General features: G+C 35.1%; 4 protein-coding genes across 4 annotated transcripts; 3 read left to right on the plus strand and 1 right to left on the minus strand.

Moving 5' to 3' along the window:
• The first annotated feature begins 219 nt into the window (after positions 1-219).
• Positions 220-4,305, plus strand: LOC124931107 (probable inactive receptor kinase At5g10020). Its single transcript, XM_047471497.1, has 3 exons — positions 220-1,433; positions 1,696-3,255; positions 3,488-4,305. The coding sequence occupies exons 1-3, from the start codon at positions 488-490 to the stop codon at positions 4,063-4,065; spliced, it is 3,084 nt and encodes a 1,027-aa protein (XP_047327453.1). The 5' UTR covers positions 220-487; the 3' UTR covers positions 4,066-4,305.
• A 1,569-nt stretch (positions 4,306-5,874) lies between these two features.
• LOC124929277 (E3 ubiquitin-protein ligase RKP-like) lies at positions 5,875-15,133 on the plus strand. Its single transcript, XM_047469601.1, has 10 exons — positions 5,875-7,549; positions 8,211-9,035; positions 9,502-9,662; positions 10,406-10,544; positions 11,303-11,386; positions 12,283-12,558; positions 12,652-12,783; positions 13,946-14,145; positions 14,364-14,568; positions 14,677-15,133. Exons 1-10 carry the CDS (start codon positions 6,035-6,037, stop codon positions 14,965-14,967), a joined length of 3,828 nt encoding a protein of 1,275 aa, XP_047325557.1. The 5' UTR covers positions 5,875-6,034; the 3' UTR covers positions 14,968-15,133.
• Positions 15,134-15,237: 104 nt separating this feature from the next.
• On the minus strand, positions 15,238-16,398 carry LOC124929005. Its single transcript, XM_047469259.1, has 2 exons — positions 16,126-16,398; positions 15,238-15,513 (listed from the first exon to the last, which is right to left on the minus strand). Exons 1-2 carry the CDS (start codon positions 16,396-16,398, stop codon positions 15,238-15,240), a joined length of 549 nt encoding a protein of 182 aa, XP_047325215.1.
• Positions 16,399-18,068: 1,670 nt separating this feature from the next.
• On the plus strand, positions 18,069-18,806 carry LOC124929006 (protein MIZU-KUSSEI 1-like). The gene has a single exon (XM_047469260.1). It carries the CDS (start codon positions 18,069-18,071, stop codon positions 18,804-18,806), a length of 738 nt encoding a protein of 245 aa, XP_047325216.1.
• The last annotated feature ends 125 nt before the right edge of the window (positions 18,807-18,931 follow it).

Here is an 18,931-nt window from a genome sequence, read left to right on the forward strand (position 1 = left end):
TTTGGTTCATAATACTGGTGCTTTACAGACTGTACTTAAACTTGGTATTCTCCAATCACCTATTGCCACGTCATCAAAAATTATAATTATACTTAATTAATTAATCCTCTTCTTCGTTTGTCCTGAAATTTTAAAACCCTAAAAATTCGCTGGTTTTAAGTCTTGTTATTCATACTACTAGTATATATATATATATAAAAAGGTGTATCAATCAATCAATTCAATCAATTTGGTGTTACCATATTAAAACCCTAAAAATTCCTTCTCTTCTTCCACTTTCTCTAGTTGAATATTCTTCCCACCATTGCTGAGCTTGCACATTCTCTGTTTTGACTGTGCGTTGTTATTGTTGCGTCTTCTGGTCTGTTTTAGATAGATGCTTCCTTCTGTCGGCCTACCATAAAGTAATGGCGAGTTCATCTTCTCATTTTCATCAAATGATGTGGGATGCTTAGTCTTCTTCTTCGCCCTCACATTGTCTGCCAAAATGAGTTTCACTCTAGTAACTGCACCTCATTTACTTTCACTTCTCTTTTGCGTTGGCGGCCTACTCCTCGTCGCTGCTTCAGAAGATGAGATGCGATCTCTTTTCGAGTTCAAGAAAGGTATACAACAAGATCCGCTCAGTAAGGTGTGGAATTCCTGGACTCCATCTTCTACAGATCCCAACTCCTGTCCTGACTCCTTCTACGGTGTTTCCTGCGACGATAACGGAAATGTCACCGCCATTGAGCTCGATAGGCTTGGTTTAGTTGGTGATTTGAAGTTCGCCACCCTTATCAATCTAAAAAAGCTCACAACTCTCAGCCTCTCTGGAAATTCTCTCTCTGGACGTCTGGTACCTGCATTAGGTTTGATTACTTCTTTGCAGCATTTGGATCTGTCAGACAATCAGTTTTACGGTCCTATCCCAGATCGGATCAATGGTCTATTGGGGTTGATTTATCTCAATTTGTCGTCAAACAACTTTACTGGTGGATTTCCCAATCAAATCCACGATCTACAGCAACTGAAGGTCTTAGATTTACACTCAAATGAGTTATGGGGAGACATCCAGGGATTATTCTCTCAACTTGGGAATGTCGAGCATGTTGACTTGAGCCATAACAAGTTCTATGGGTCTCTTTCGATGAACTGGGGCAACATTTCAAACTTGCCAAATACTCTGCGCCATTTGAATTTGAGTCATAATGGATTGGCTGGTGAGTTTTTCGGCAGCAGCAGCAGCGAATCCGTTCCAATGTTCTGGAACTTGGAAGTGTTAGACTTGAGTTATAACCAGTTGACTGGGTTTCTACAAGCATTTAGGTCACTACCAAGGCTTCGCATTTTAAGACTAGGGGGCAATCAACTATTTGGTTCAATCGCGGAAGAGTTGCTTGAAAATTTTATTCCATTGGAAGAACTAGACCTCAGTAGCAATGGGTTTTCAGGTAAAGGCTGCTAAACTTGCTCAACATAATTTTCCTTTCTGATGCTTCTCTGTTTAAAGACTGTAACGATATTTAAGCTGTGATGAACTTGTAAAATTCACCTCCTTATTCATTTACACTTATATATGTTGTATTCTAGTTGCAAGTTTATATCTTAAAAGTGTATTTTTATGCTTTATTAACCTCTGTATCTGATAAGCCTAGAAATATAATTAACCTAGGTGAGTGACATCTAATTGTTTTGCTTTATTCAAATATACAGGTTCTATAAGTCTCATTAATTCAACGACATTGAGGGCCTTGAATCTTTCATCAAATTCACTATCTGGCTCTTTGCCTTCTTCTGTGGGTGGAGCTGTTGTTGTTCTGGATCTCAGCTATAACATGTTCACAGATGATATCTCCGTCATGAAAACATGGGAATCCTCTTTGGATATTCTTGACTTGAGTTCAAATAAGTTGTCTGGAGCCATTCCAAGTGTGTCATCCTCATTCCAAACCTTTACCACCCTCATTCTTAGAAATAACTCTTTAGTAGGTAACATTCCACATGTACTATGGTCCTCACCAAGGCTGTCTACACTAGATCTGAGCTTGAATAAACTCGGTGGACCTATTCCTCCCGGTTTATTGACTTCTGCAACCATGACAAATCTGAACCTCTCTGGGAATCATTTTACAGGAACTATTCCCTTTCAAGGCTCACATGCTAGCGGCTTATTATCTCTACCTTCATATCCACCATTAGAGTCCCTTGATCTTTCTGATAACTCCTTAACGGGTATCTTACCTTCAGATGTTGGAGACTTGGGCCGGCTTAACTTGCTTAATCTTGCAATGAACAGTTTATCAGGACAAATACCTGGTGAATTGAGTAAGCTTGTTGAGTTAGATTACCTCGATTTGTCTGCAAACAGTTTCAGTGGTGCAATCCCTAGTAACCTTCCGTCAAGTTTGAAGTTCTTAAATTTGTCTTACAATGCTCTTTCTGGATCTATTCCTAAAAGTTTAAGGAATTTCTCTGTTAGTTCATTTCGTCCAGGAAATGATCAGTTGATCGGGTTGGATTACAAACCAAACCAGAACAATATCCCTGGAAAAACTCATAATTCGAGCAACAAAAGAATAGCTATAATTGTTGCCTCGATTGGTGGCACTTTGCTGATTGCCTTTGCTCTACTTGCTTATTATCGAGCTCAAGTGAAGGATTTCCATGTAAGAGGTGGATTTGGTGGCCAAGCTGCTAATAGCAACACTATATTAGGAGGTTTCTCGAACGATAATTTACTAACTTCTAAATCAAGATCATTACCGTCAGGTCCTTCGCCTGAGGGAGGAGTAGCTACTACTTCATCCGCAGCTGCGATCCCCAGTATCATAGAAAGTCGGTCTGTTGTTCCAGGAAGAAAGTCCTCTTCAGGTTCTTCCCCAGTATCTTCATCACCACGTTTTATTGAACAATCTGTGAGGCTAGATGTTGATTCACCAGATCGGTTGGTTGGGGAACTCTTCTTTTTGGACACTTGGTTGGCATTCACTGCCGAGGAGTTATCACGTGCTCCAGCAGAAGTTTTGGGTAGGAGCAGTCACGGCACTTTATACAAAGCCACTCTAGATAGTGGGCATATGCTGAGTGTGAAGTGGTTGAGGGTTGGATTGGTGAAACAGAAGAAAGAATTTGCCAAGGAAGTTAAAAAGCTTGGTTCAATGAGACATCCAAATATAGTTCCACTAAGGGCGTATTATTGGGGTCCAAGAGAACAAGAAAGGCTTATTCTAGCTGATTACATCCACGGAGATAACTTGGCACTACATCTTTATGGTAAGTTCTTTTGAAATCAAAGTTTCTATACTCAAAATGCATTTTTTGGAAAGAAACCTGACTAAAAGTTGATTATTTGAGTTAAATGATTAAAATAAGTCTTTCTCTTTAATATTTTAATACATTACAATAAGAAAGTTGATGATTTGAGGGATGATTGGATAAGATTAATAAATATGATGAAATCACACTCACTAACCATGTGTATGATTATAATGATTTATGAATACAGAGACTACACCTAGAAGATACTCGGCTTTGTCTTTGATTCAGAGATTGAAAGTAGCTGTTGATGTTGCTACATGCCTAAGCTATCTTCATGTCAGAGGGCTTCCTCATGGAAATTTGAAGCCAACAAACATAATAATAATAATGGAATCTGGTTCAAATAATTTAGATGCTAGGCTTACGGATTACGGGCTTCACAAGCTAATGACACCGGCAGGCATCTCGGAACAGATATTAAACCTAGGAGCGCTAGGTTATCGTGCTCCCGAGCTAGTTAGTGCTGCGACATTGAAGGGAGATGTTTATTCATTTGGAGTTATTTTAATGGAGTTGTTGACGAGAAGGAGCGCCGGGGACATCATCTCCGGTCAGTCTGGTGCTGTTGATCTGACGGATTGGGTTCGTCTTTGTGATCAAGAAGGGCGTGGAATTGATTGCATTGATAGGGATATTGCTGGCGGCGGTGGTGGTGGAGTGGTGGATGAAATGCTGGCGATATCGCTGCGATGTATTCTTCCTGTAAATCAAAGACCTAATATGAAACAAGTCTGTGAGGGTCTCTCTTCGATTGTTACTGTTTGATGATGATCTGATGATATCTGCTGCTGCTGCTGTTGGTGTAAATGTTGATACTTGTTCTATTGGTGGTGTTCCAATTAGCCTTCATTTTTTTAATCTTATCTGGGCTAATCCTCTCATTCTTTTTTTGTCTTTTTGTAAAGTGACAGACAGAATCAACCCATTTGGTTGATCGATCGATTGATATTGGCTATTTATTATTTGTGTACCAAGTAGAAAAACTTGCAAAAGTTAGTTTTCATTTATGAGCCAAGTTCTTTTTCTTTTTCCCCCTGTAAATTGTTTAAATCACTTGTTATTGATGTTCAATTCTTACCTTTTCAACTCAACTTCTTCATTTAAGGAGTTTTATTTAAGAATTTTTAATTTATGAAATAGCTGACTTTTCTTTTCTTTCTTTTTTTTTATAAATCAATTATCTATTGTGTTATCATTTGTTTACATAGCAAATTGTCTAATATTTGCTCAGATTATTTTATTTTAAAAGAAATTTGATTTAGTTTTTAATAAAAATTTAACATAAAATTTTTGGTCTCTTCAAATAAAAATAAGTTATTTGACACTTGAATGATTCTGAATTAAGATAATTTGACAACTAGACTATATATATCTCAATCTTATAGCCACGTAAATATAACTATTTTTATTCATTTTAATATTTACAATTCATCACTGTAAGTTTATAAATAAGCACCAATTAAAATTAAGTTAAATTATTTTATTATATATTTATATTATTTAAAATTAAAAAAAAAAGGTTACATAGTCCTTATTCCATTACATACTCTGAGCATCTGAGTTGGCCTGGATACTTTTAGCAACCACCCACCCAGATATAATGAATTGAATTGAATTAAATTAAATTAATTAATAGTATTATTTTTCTGTAGATAAATATATAAATAAATAAATAAATAAATAAAAAAGATTAGCTGTTTTTTGTTTAGAAAAAATGAAGACGGGCATTAAACTCACAAAGACACAAACAGGTTATGCCCACCCACGTGCATAATATTGTGATTTCATTTATGTTCGGTTATATATTTATTATTTTAATGTATTTTTTTATAATTAAAACTTAAGAACAAAAAAAAATATTATATAAAAACTGCACATAAATGATAAAACGTCCAACAACGTGTCTTTGGTTCTTCTAGTTGGACAAAAATAAACTAGACTTGGAAAAGATACCATTTTGTTAAATCAAACCGAGCTTATCCATTGTTGTTTTGTTTTAGAAAAACACCATTTGAGATAGGCTTTCCAACCATATATGAGATCAAATCCATATTAACTATTATTTATTAAAATTATAATTTATTCTCTGAAATAATAAAAGATGATTTATTTAGTTTATGCCATTTTTAATAGAAATCAAAACTAAACTTTTGCCATTTTAAGTAAGTAAAATTATGTCAACTTTTTAACTACATATGTTAATTTCAATAGAGAATGTTTATTTATTTAAAAATCTTACACTTACTCACTTAAGTCAATTATATTTATATATTTATTATTTGAATTACAAACTTTTAAATTTAATAACTATTAGTATTAAAAATATATACATATATATGTTCTGAAGAAGTTTGATATGCAGCATATAAATTCCCTGAATTATAAAAATAAGAATAATTAATTAGGCAAAATGGCTATTATTTTGGACCGGGTTTATTTTATAGAAACGGTATGCACTCGGCGCAAGTTAGCACTTCGATCAGCACCATCTTCCGGTTCACTCAAGGTTGCAGCCGGCGGCGCGGCGCGGCGCGTTACTAGCCGGAGCTTCCTTCGTGTCCCCACCATTTCCCAGAGTTATGGCAAACGAATAGAAGAAGAAGAAGAAGACAAAACGAACCCAAATTCCATCTCTCTTACATTTCTGGCTGTCTCTTTTCTCATTTCATGCAATTAATAGCTCCCCCTCTGCAAGCCCTAACTGGAGTTCGTCGCCTTTTCGTTTTCCTTACTTATGGGTGAAAACATTCAGCCCTCTGCTGGATTTTCTTCTGGACTGGCTGTGCTTTTGAATGGTGGTGAGAATAGCAATACAACTTCTGACAAGAAGAAGAAGAAGAATAAGAACCGTCTTATTTCTTGCTGTGATGATTTTGGAGACCAGTCATTGGACCGTACTCTAGAACATATATTTGATATCCCTTGTAAAACTCTTAGTTATGTAACAAGTCCTATCGATGTTGCTACAGTAGTTTCCATTATAAGGAATCATTTCTGGAAATATCATGTAAATTTTAACAATGCTGCCGGAAATGGAGATGGAGATGGTGTTTCTATTTCCTATGATGGTTATGGATCATCTCATACTGTTGTTACCATTGAAGAATCTAGCATATGTGGTGATATTCAAGTTGTCAAGCCTCCTTCACTTTTGGAAAGCACGAAAATGTTTAGTAGTGCAAGGGCGAATGCTTGTGTGTGGAAAGGGAAATGGATGTATGAAGTAACTCTTGAAACTGCTGGTATACAACAGATTGGTTGGACAACTCTGTCCTGTAATTTTACTGATCATAAGGGTGTGGGAGATGTGGATGACTCTTATGCGTTTGATGGGAAACGAGTCAGCAAGTGGAATAAAAAGGCAGAGCCATATGGCCAGTTATGGGTGGTTGGGGATATAATTGGCTGTTGCATAGATTTGGATCATGATCAAATTGCGTTTTATCGTAATGGTGCACCACTTGGAATAGCTTTTCATGATATCCGAAAGATGGTACCTGGTCTAGGGTATTATCCTGCAATTTCACTTTCTCAAGGTGAACGCTGTGAGTTAAATTTTGGGGTTCGTCCTTTTAGATACCCTATTGAAGGTTTTCTTCCTATTCAACCTCCTCCATCTTGCAGTTATGTTGTTACTCATTTATTGAATTGCTTCTCAAGGTTGTTAGACATTGAATTTAACCATGTTGAGAAATTGAGAAGTCTGAAAAGGTTTTTCCCATTTGAAAAACTATTTGATGCTGTTGCCCGTGGAATCTGTGAAGAGCTCTTCACTGCAATTGATCTAGATGCATTTGGTATAGAGTATGTAGTGTGGGGTCCGCTATCATCATTTATTTTGAAGGCTTTTGGGCTGCATCCGCCACATGACTATAGGACTTTGGATAGGATACTCAACGTGTTTCTAGAATTTGGAGGATCAGTGGTGATGTTTGAACATCTTTTGGACGCTCTTTCATATTTCTGCAAAACTGCTTCGATGATTTTGACTGAATGCCCTTATACAGGATCATATCTCTATTTGGCATTGGCATGTCACATACTGAAAAGGAAAGAGTTGTTGGTAATTTGGTGGAAGTCAAAATATTCCGAGTTTATGCTTGAAGGTTTTCTGTCAAGGAAGAGCCCAAATAAGCAGGACCTCCATTGTTTAATGCCTTATGTCTGGTGGCCCGGTTCATCTGAAGACCTGTCCAATGAGAAGAGCATGGCACTTTCTAGTACGGCCTTGTCTGAAGCAGTTAATGTGGTATGCTTTTTTATATTTGCTGATAAACATCAAATTGCTAACTATAGAACTCTAATCATAATCTTAATTACTTCTGAAGTAGTTCATATGATGCGAAGTGTGCTATAGGTTTTTGTGCTACAGATTAGATTATTCAATATGAATAATTTCTGATCTCATATAAGCTCTCTTCTGACCATTCAAGGTCTTTCTGTTTTTTTATATTTTTTGCTTTGTTAATAATTCTACATCTGCGCACTTTCTTATTTGTAAAACCTTGGACGCATCTGTTTCTTTCCTTTCAATGTCCGTTCATATCCCATTACCGGCGAACTTGTATATAACTTGAATGTAGCTAAACATGGGATGACATAACTCTAGAGTTGAGTCATTCTGTTCTAAATGGAAGGATGACTTATCATAATGTATTCAAGATTACTTGACTAACTTCTAGATTTAGGATTGTTTCCAGTTGCAATCTTTGGATTCTGCTTGTATTAAGCTATTTGATGTATGTGAATAACTGATTGATCTTTGTATGATGGAATTGTGATTACGGATGGTTACTCGTTCATCATTTAGCTATGTATTCATTAATACTAGAATCTTCTGTCCCTTTTTATTATTTTTTCTACGCCTACTTGATTAACAACAAACAGTGACATATACATACTGTTTGCAGATTGAAGACAAACATAGGGATCTGTGTCGCTTAGTGATGCAGTTCATACCGCCTACATCTACGTCTCCTCCACAGTTACCTGGTTCCGTGTTCAGGACGCTTTTGCAAAAACTTCTACTTAAAAGTAGGGGATCTGATCGCAGCTTACCACCCCTTGGTGTTTCTAGCAACTCTGTTCTTGTGTCTTTGTTTTCTGTCATACTGCACTTTTTGTCAGAAGGCTTTGCAACAGGGGAACTGAAGGGTTGCATGAGTAATTCAAGATCAGATGTTGGGTTCCTTCATCGAGGCGGTCAACAAAGCTTTCCCATGAGCTTGTTTCTGAAGAATGATCCACAACGAATTGATATCCCCAGACTTGGAGGTTCTTATAGTCATTTAGCAAAATCCTTTCCTTCAAATGTTGATCAGGAAACAGAGATGATCCAGTGGGAAGAAGGGTGCATGGATGAAGAGGAAACTCGAGCAACACATTTAAGGATACAAAAGCCTTGTTGTTGTTCGGTATATGATGACGAATTCTCAAAAACTTTTCAAAGTCCTGTTAGATTAACTACTAAAGCTTCTCAAGACCATTGTGGTGCCATTGCAGAGAGATCTGCTCATGTTGCTGCTGAATGCAGTAACAGAAGTTTGAATGATGTGATGGGTGATAAGCCAAGCTCCAGTGATAGGCTCGAATCTGATTATATTTATTTTCCCAAGCAGCAAATGCGGATGATAACATCAGAGTGCAATGTATCTTCTGTAATGCTAAGGGAAGAGGAACTTCTTGATGCCATGCTCCTTTTATATCATTTAGGTCTTGCTTCAAACTTTAAGCAGGTGAGAAATAATGCATGGATTTCATAGACCTTTATCTTATGATGTGAATAAAAGTTTATTCCCTTGTGTTGTTTCTGTGGTTATATCTACTCTGGAGATTACTTTTAATATACCCTTCTTGCTGGAACAGTTTGCCTTTTGCAGGGCAAAATGAATTGTTTTAGGCTTGACTAAAATGTTATGGATCGTTCTTTTATGAAAATCTGAACCACTAGGGTGTTTATTCCTTTCCTGTTTACTGTTAACAGGACCTCTTTTAGATGAGTTCTAACTTTCTGGCTGTACTTTGTGATGAAATTTGTATATGTACATCAGTTTCTCATGTGTATGTGTGTCAAGTCCCGATTCTGCACTATGTATTTGTATAGTATGCTTACCTGGTTATGCCTATACATAAATAAATATATCTATTTATACGCATTTGTGGATCTATGTTCTTATCTTGAATAGCTATTTTACATCATAGGCATCATTCTACATGTCCCATCAGACTCAAGCAATCTCTCTTCTGGAGGAAACTGATAAACAAATAAGAGACCGAGCTTGTGGGGAGCAATTAAAGCGCTTGAAGGAAGCTCGTAGTTTCTATCGAGAAGAAGTTATGGATTGTGTCAGAAACAATGCATGGTTAGATCATATTCTTTAGTATGCATAGATTACTTCTCCATAATGTTAAGTGTGATATAAGATATTTGAAGACCATATTTATAACTTATGTAGCTTAATGCTTCTTGAGTAATATGATACTTTCTTATCAGTTTGCTTACTGTTTTTCAAGTGCTTTTGTTTTTCTAAAATTTGTTAGTTTCTTCTTTATACTGCATCTGACATTAACATTAAAAATTGTTGATACTTCTCTCAGTATTTATTTTTTATTACTATCACTACATTATGATTCAAATTGTCCTTTTTCATGATGCATTCTGTACATGCTGCTAACCAGTGCTTAGGACTGAGATCCTGAGCACAATGACATTTGAAAGCTTGGTGCAGTTTCTTCTACAATTACTTATTACTTTAATTTAATGGTCTCATTTTAATAGAACTCTCTAACATATGCTTCATTAGCTTATATCTGCTTGCCTAGATACTTGTAATGTAAGAGTCTAACAATATAGAGTTCTTTTACTTTCTCTTTAGCAGCTGGTAGGCATGTTCAATGCTATTGTTTATGACTTTACTGCAATTCGTCTTTTCGGCTACTAGAGGATTGTTATTATTTGCTCTTGCACATTATTATTTTCTCTTGTGCATCTTATCTCTCTTAGCATTGTTTGATTCATATGAAGAAGTCAACCTTCTTTGGGTTTTCAGTTTATATATATAAAAGGACATTTTCTTAATTTTAGATTTCGTTTTTTTTATTCTAGGTACCGTATCTCTCTGCTCTCAAGGTGGAAGCAAAGGGGGATGTATGCTGCGTGCATGTGGATTGTTCAATTGCTTCTGACTCTCAGCAATGCTGATCCTCTGTTTGCTTACATTCCAGAATTTTACTTGGAAACAATGGTAAATTATTTTCCTCTTTTTACATCTAAAGAGATTTCACAGAGCATTTTTGCATAAGTTCTGTTATCTTCATATTATATTGGTGGTAGATTACTTAGTTGATCCAAGAAATTGCCGTCAAACTCTTGGGACAAGGTCCTTGTGTGACTCATTAGTGTACTACAACATATTTCTTGATTTCCTGCTGTATTTTTTCAAAGGTTTGTGCATGCTTGTTCTCTAGTGAAGCATGTCTCTGGTGACGCCCCAATCTTTAACATGGGAATTGAAACGCCTATGGTTAGAAGTTGAACAATAATAAATTAGATTTGGAAGCGATGTTCCTTACAGTGTTGTTCTTTTTTCATGCACTAAACCTTGGAATGTGGTATGAATAGAAAATTCCTTTAGTAGTATGTGCTGATAGATCTTCTGCTGAGTAACTTTTGGAATTAAATAAATAAGGGGATTTGTGGCATTTTACAAAATGTAAACCCTTTTCGACCAAAAAAAATGTAAACCTCTAACATCACCAACAAAAATATTTTGTGTATTCCTTAGTATGAATGCAAGAAATTCTTTAGGATGAAAGGATAATCAGATTTTCTTACAATTTTAAACTAATGACATATCATAAGCTCTCTTCATTGTAGTCTGTCATCACATTTTTTTGGAAATTTTGTTGTGAAAAATAGGCTTAGGAAACTTCTCTTTCTTGTCAAATTCTTGATCATGATCTTTAAACAATTGTCCTTACTTCTGTGTGCATTTACCTACAGGTTGACTGCTTTCATGTTTTGCGCAAGAGTGACCCTCCATTTGCTCCTGCTGCTATATTCATCAATCATGGGCTTGCATCTTTTGTATGTCTTCTATTGATTGCATTGTTCTCATGTTCTACTTTTATTATTGTATGGCCTCATTGTGCTCATGTTCTACTTTTGTACGTTTTTTCCTTTTTAAAAAAAAAAAACAAGGGAGTTCACATACTAGAAAAGTAGATGAAATCCACAAAATTGGAATGACCTGATACTGTATTCACACATGAAATGTACTGATAGAAACCTATTAGATGGAGTCAGCATTTCCCTTTAGAGATTGGGAGCTTGTTATTCTTTCAGCCAAAAGTATTTGATTGTTTTTTCCTCTACTGCTCTCTTTTGCTAATTTTTCCTTAAAAAAGAATGTATGTTTGCTAGCCTTTTGAGCTATGTTACCATTCATGTCCATTCAAACACAGCTTGAAAGGATATTAATTCTTGCTGATGGGTGAAAACAAATAGAAACGACAACTCAAACTCATTGCAACAAAATATTGATTTCAATTTATTTTCTTTTGTATCCTCAACATCAACCTTCGTCTGCTTCATGTAATTCAACTCATGGGAACAACTGCCTCATTTTATGTGGTATTTTTCGTTAATTGTCACTTGTGGTTGAAATCACCCCATAGTTCATAGATACTGCATATATTTTGATTAAGTGAATTATTATTGCACTACTTTGTTGGATCTGTTATTCGTTATGTTGTTTTGATACATTTTGACATATTTCTATTCAGGTACCGGAAGAAAGTTTCCATCCATCATTTATACTCTGAAACTTTAATTGATATCATGTGTATTTTTTCATGTTTTGATTTATTGTTGTGGAACTCCAAGTTTATAGCTTTCTTCTTGTTTATCTTTAATAGTTCCTAAAGTTTGTTTATACTGAGCTACCACTTGCATCTCAACTAAACTATTGCATGATTTATTAGGTCACTTTTGTTGTTAGCCACTTTGATGATTCTCGGATATCAAGTGTAGAATTAAGGGATCTGCTTCTGCAGTCTATTTCCGCTTTGGTGCAATACAAGGAGTTTTTGGCTGCCTTTGAGAACAATGAAGCTGCTATAAAGAGGATGCCTAAATCATTGTTATCATCATTTGATAATAGATCCTGGATTCCTGTAACAACTATACTATTGCGATTGTGCATGGGTTCTGGTTCTTCGAAACATGGAGAATCCTCCACTTCATCTGCTGTGTTTCAGGTGAAACTTTTATTTGATAGATTCTTCCTCCCTTTTTTCCATCTGGAGAACAATGGAGCTTATCTTTAGTTACATACTTAAATGTGTTTCCAGAGATTGGTACAAAAGGCTTGTATGGAGGATAAAGAGTTATTCTTGATTTTCATCAACCGCCTATTTAATACCCTTAGCTGGGCAATGACTGAGTTCTCAGTTTTAATACGAGAACTGCAGGAGAAATGCAAGGTAAGGATGTCTCACTGCCTCATTTTATGTGATGTACTTCTATTCTCATACTTGTCAAGAAAGCAATTTTAGGATTGATATTGAGGAAATAAATTTGTCATTTCATAACAAAAAGTAAGTATCACAGTACTCTACCACATTAAGGGAGTTACTAATATGCAGCACTCTCACATAAATTGGATATGTTGGGAGTAATTATTAAAGAATTCTTCTTACAAATGCTTTAGATATCTCTTCTTTTTGTTTAGGAAAAGACGAGCCTTTTATTAAAGAAAACAGACAAATGACATCATCACACAACTCCACATCAGAGTTTCACAAACAGAAAAGCAAAAGAGAAAATTCAAAGTATCTTAATTATCTTTTATCTTGATCTTTCTTACAATGTCACTATTAAGTCCCCACTCTTTACAAATTGTCCAATTTGTTTGAGTATTAGGATGCTTCTTCCAGGTAACACTTTGGGTCAATCCACATTTGGTGATTCCTTTCCAAACCTCCTCTTCATCTCTTTTTTTTCCTTGAAAAATTCTTGCATTTTGTTCCATCTAAATTTCATAGATCATTGATGCAAAGTTTCATTACATGAGGCTTGAACAAAAAATTCATTATGTGGTTGTATATACTGCTTCTAATCTATTCATTTTTTTTTAAAAGGTCAACTTTTCATTAAAAAGAAAACGCAAGATACTTCCAATCTATTCATGAAATTGCTTATTAGAGAAGAAGTGAATGATGAACTCAGAACCTCACAGTGGAGTCTTTCAATATTAAATATTTTATTACTAAAATTACAAGCAAATAAAAGAGAATTAAGATCTATTTTTTAGAACAAGTTATCATTTTCCCATTCGAGTTTGTTACTATCTAGCATATAACCACGCACTAGTGACACTCCAACTGAATTTTTATCTAACTGATAAAATAGGTTGGATGAATTTGTTGTGAAACAACCAGCTTTAACTGAATAATACCCCGGAAATGTAGTTGCTGGATCAAAACCCCTTAAAACTAGGTATGGGGATTTTGAAATGTTTTTTGGCTGTCCCAGAGGTCTGATTTTATTTTGATATTATTCATATTATTTTGGAGAAAAGACATTATTCATATTGGTGATGTATTGATGAGAGATGGGAGTAATGGTTGAATTGTTGTTCTACAGGTTTTTGAGTTCCAGCAGAGGAAATGTAGTGTCATCTTTGACCACTCGTGCAATCTAGCTAGACTACTTGAGTTTTTTACTCGGGAGATCCCTCAAGTATTTCTGTCAGGAGCTGATACAAACCTTAGGAGGCTCATGGAGTTGATTATCTTTATTCTGAATTATGTGGCCTCAGAAAAAGACCCTGAAGTGTTTGAACTGTGAGTTACAGTATAACACTGAAAAAGAGTAACTTCATAGATTTACTATGATCTATGTGTATACATTAAGTTTCATTCTTAAAATCCATCTGATCTGAAATGTTAGGTACCCGATTAAATAGGATAGTCAGTAGTACATCACATTGCATCTTACAACATTAAGTCCAACTTCCATGGTTGTGATGTATCTGTTGTGGTACTTTGCTTTTTATCTGTAGGTCTGTTAGGCGACATGGTCAAACACAAGAGAAAATTAATAAAGGCATGATTCTAGCTCCTGTTGTTGGTATCATTGTCAATCTATTGGATGCCAATGTAGAGTCAGATTGTAATGAGAAGAATGACGTAGTTGGTGTTTTCGCAAGTATGGACTGCCTTGATACTCTTCTATGTGGATTCCAGTATCTCCTAGAGTACAATTGGGTCAGTAACTCTCTTATTACTTTCATTTAACTTGCTTGTTCTTGAATATTTTGTGTTCAACTTGTATCTCTGTACAAGCATGAACATATAATGTGTGCATGTTTCCAGGTCGGACCCTTAATAGGGGATGTCTGCCCTTCCAAATTAAGACAGCTTGAGCAACTGTCAGCCCTCCTCATAAATCGAGCTGCGGATTCAAGATTAAGCGAAGATGGAGAATCAGCAGTTGATGCTGCTACTACGGATTTAGTGTGTTGCATATGCTACACGTGCGATGCAGATGCAAGGTTCTTACCGTGTTCACATGTATCTTGTTATGGCTGTATTTCTAGGCATCTTCTTAACTGTAAGAGATGCTTCTTTTGCAATGCAACTGTAGTGGAGATAGTAAATAAGTAGTAATCTACATTTAACTTAAACTTAGAAAGAGCATTGATCTTCACAGTAGCCTGTCTTTTGTGCTGTCTGTTTTAGGGTTAGAAATATTTTGTAGGTGGTGGTAAAGCCGAGGGAGTTGTAATTTTGTAAATTCTTGAGATGTCAATAGGATTCAAATTTCTTGGAATGGAACTTCTGCTTTTAAGCCAAAATCTGGAATTACCTTTGAAAAAGTGAAAGAGAAACTTCCAAATAAATCTACCTAATTTACAGAGAGGACATTAAGAACGTCTATTCTTCTTTATCATGTTTCCTCCTCTTGGAAGGACTTAAGGAGTTATTATTATTATTATCTAATCCAAGACATTTGAGAAAAGCTCGTCTTGCGAAGCCGAAGAATTGGCAAGGATGATGGGATGACAAGTCTGATAAACGTGGGGATGTAGAGTCTTTTCCTGTTTCCTCGACATTGCTTTCATTTGTTCTTCCTACTCTTCTTCTGCTTGAACTTGTCCCCCCTGCATCTCCTCCTCCTCCTCCTCTAGTACTGCTTCGGTTTTCAACAGTCTACACGAATCATTTATAATCAATAAGTTATTTAATTTACAATAGCTAGCTAGCTAATACATGCAACAATGGAATGTTGTGCTTGCTAGTCTCCTTCAGAGAATAATCCCGGTCTCAAAAGAAGTCAAGACACACAAATTCTAATATCCACAATGAGCTAGGTCATAAAATATGAGAAATAAATGTCCCACACACATACATATAGGTATGCATCAAACATAGATAACTTGTATCCATCCTATCAATCTTGACTTGTACGTTAAGAATACCACATAGATTATTGAAATTAAAGTTAAACAAACACTATAAAGGCATTAAGCAATCAAGAACCCTACAAGAACTTCCTTTGTCTATTTCTAAACTAAATGACAAATCCAGACAGATGATGATTAAATTGTAAGAGAAATAGTATTTGTTGTTATATATGTTAATCATATATATATATATATATGATAACTAACAACAAGGAAGGTCATAATTTAAGATGAATTAACCAAATCTGTATTGATTTTTGATCATGAGAAACAAGAATCAGAAAAATAACCTATACATAAAAAAGGAGATGAATTTGATCAAAATCACAGATAGTAAAGTTGGAGAAAAATGTCTGACCTTTGAATCGCGTAGAGAAAGACTGATGGCGGTGGCGGCGGCGGCGGCTAGGGGAAATGAGCGATCAGGGGAAGGTCGAACCTCCTCGGAAGAAAGCAGAGAAGTAGAATTGGAAGAGGAGGAAGAGGAAGGAAGATCGAGTGTGAAGGATATAGTGGTGGTGCATAAGTTATAGAAAAGTATTATGAGTAGAAGCATAACAATCAACTGGATCCATATCAACCATGGTATTCTGTAGCTCCCAATTATCAAATCATCTCCGAAATCGAACATATTAATAATCTTCAAATCATCTACTATTTTACTATACTATTGATTGATTAAAGATGGAAGACTAGTAGGTGCTGCAGAAATGGTAGAGAGAGAAAGGTTTGTGCAGAAATGAAAATGGGGTCAAATTTATTTATTTATTGGGGTTTAAACGGTTATAAAGAGGATGGATTCGTCTTGTACTTTACACCTAACACCTTGTTTGATTTCACTTTTGTTTTTCATTTCATCTTAACAAAATAATATATTATTATTATTAAATTTAAGTAAATTTCATTGCAAAATAAAATTGGTTCGTTCTCATTCATAATATCTTAAATTAATGTTATAATAATAAATAAATAAAATTATTTTGGTTACTTGAACTTCTTGATGTGTTTCTTTTAACTAAATACATGAATTAATCAAATAATATCACCATTTATAAAAAAAAATATTATAAAATTAAAGTGAGACATTAATATAAGTTAATCCTACAATCAATTTTTTTTTTTTTTTTGAAAGAAATCATTAAAATTTAAAGTAAAGTTATCTAGTTAAATATATATTTATTTAAATAGTCATGAAGTGAAGTGAATTTGAAACTACTCAACACATCAAAAGAGGAATGGTTAAAAAATTAAGATTTATTTTAAATAGAATTTATATTTATTTTTTTCTCTTAGTTAATCCATGCTCCACCATAACAATTTTGGTAATATTAACTCACCAAGATAAGTGTATTACTTGGAAAATTAAAATTATTAACGTTAATTTTCACTTAAAAATACTTCTATACAAAAAGAAATTATAATTGTGATTTCAGACAACTCAAACTAAAAGAGAATTAAAATATCTACCCCTGAAAATAATTCAGTTATAAAAAAAATTTAAGCAACAATATGATCTTCAATTTTCATAGTTAGGATTATAAGTTGAGATATGAAATGCAATTAAGGTCTTTTAGTTGTAATTTTTAGTTTTTTAATCTCATATAATATAATGAAGAAGTGGAGATCACTTGCTATTATTTGACTATAATATCTCTCAATAAAATATTCAAGATCAACTATTGTTATTTGAGTCCATACAAATGTAGTATAAATTCAGAATAATAATAATAATAAAGGAAATATATATATAATATTTCCTTTATCTATTTATTTGACTTCTATTATTACATACATTTCATCTCTTCCCATTTTTAGACTCGTTTACACTCTTTTATTATTTTCAAATAAGTAATTCCATTCAAACTTAATCACATTGATTTTACTTTTGTAATTAGGAAAATAAAAGTATAAAAATATAATATTATAGATTTATTTTGATATTTCTGTTGATAACTAGTATATATTAAAATGAAATATTATTTAACCTGTAAAGTAATATTTTCTTTCTTTTTATACTTCATTTTTATGGCAACAGAATACAAAGGAAGAGAGTATAACTTAATTATTATAAAAAAAAATATATATTTATATACATTTTTAAAAAAATAAAACAAAATGGTAAAAATATGAGATTAAATTCTTATAATTAATTAATCAACGGCTCCTTACAAAATTTAAATGATATGATTGTAAAAATAAAACCGGAAAATGAATTACCATAATTAATAATATTTCAGGCTAACTCAAAATCCTCCCTAATTTCTTTCCCTCGTCTTCCTCCTTGAGCCATTGCAGGTTAAGATGAATCTAGTGACCGCTACAGGAATCATCGGCGGCAAATCATCATCAGCGCCGCCGCCAAATCCACCACCGCCGCCGCCGCCTCCCCCCCTGCAGCAGCCCTCAAACAAGAAGAAAAACAAGCCCACCACCACCAAAGTCTTCCGTGTATTCCGTTCAGTCTTTCGTACCTTCCCGATAATCACCCCTACTGCCTGTCAATTCCCCATCCTCGTCGGCGGCGGCGTCCTTCCCGACCATCGCGGTGGTGGTGTCTCGTCCAATCGCGTGACCGGGACTCTGTTCGGGCAACGTAAGGGCAAGGCTAGTCTCTTGATACAGGAGAATTCCAATACCCTACCGACGGCCGTCGTGGAATTGGCGATACAAACGAACCTGCTTCAGAAAGAGATGAGTGTGGGAATGGTGAGGATCGCATTGGAATGTGAGAAACGGCCGGAGAAAGAGCGGACGGAGCTGCTTGAAGAGCCGATGTGGACAATGTATAGCAACGGGAAGACGAGTGGATATGGCGTCAGGCGAGAGCCAAATGAACAAGATCTGAAGGTGATGGAGATTCTCCGGGCAGTCTCGATGGGAGCCGGCGTCCTTCCTGCTCTCGATGGAGATGGCGAGTTGGCGTATGTGAGAGCACATTATGAACGGGTTGTGGGTTCGAAGGATTCGGAGACGTTTTACATGTTGAGCCCGGACGGAAGAAACGTACCAGAGCTCAGCATCTTCTTTGTCAGGATTTAATTTCTCGACGGCGCCGGACAGATTATTTGTTTATAATGGAGAGGCTTAATTGATTGATTAATTAGATCTATATTTGAAGAATAATACAAAATAGTTGATTTAGGATGCAAAATTATTCCAAATAT

This window comes from Impatiens glandulifera, chromosome 3 (assembly GCF_907164915.1).
Source record: "Impatiens glandulifera chromosome 3, dImpGla2.1, whole genome shotgun sequence".
NCBI classification, from domain to species: domain Eukaryota; kingdom Viridiplantae; phylum Streptophyta; class Magnoliopsida; order Ericales; family Balsaminaceae; genus Impatiens; species Impatiens glandulifera.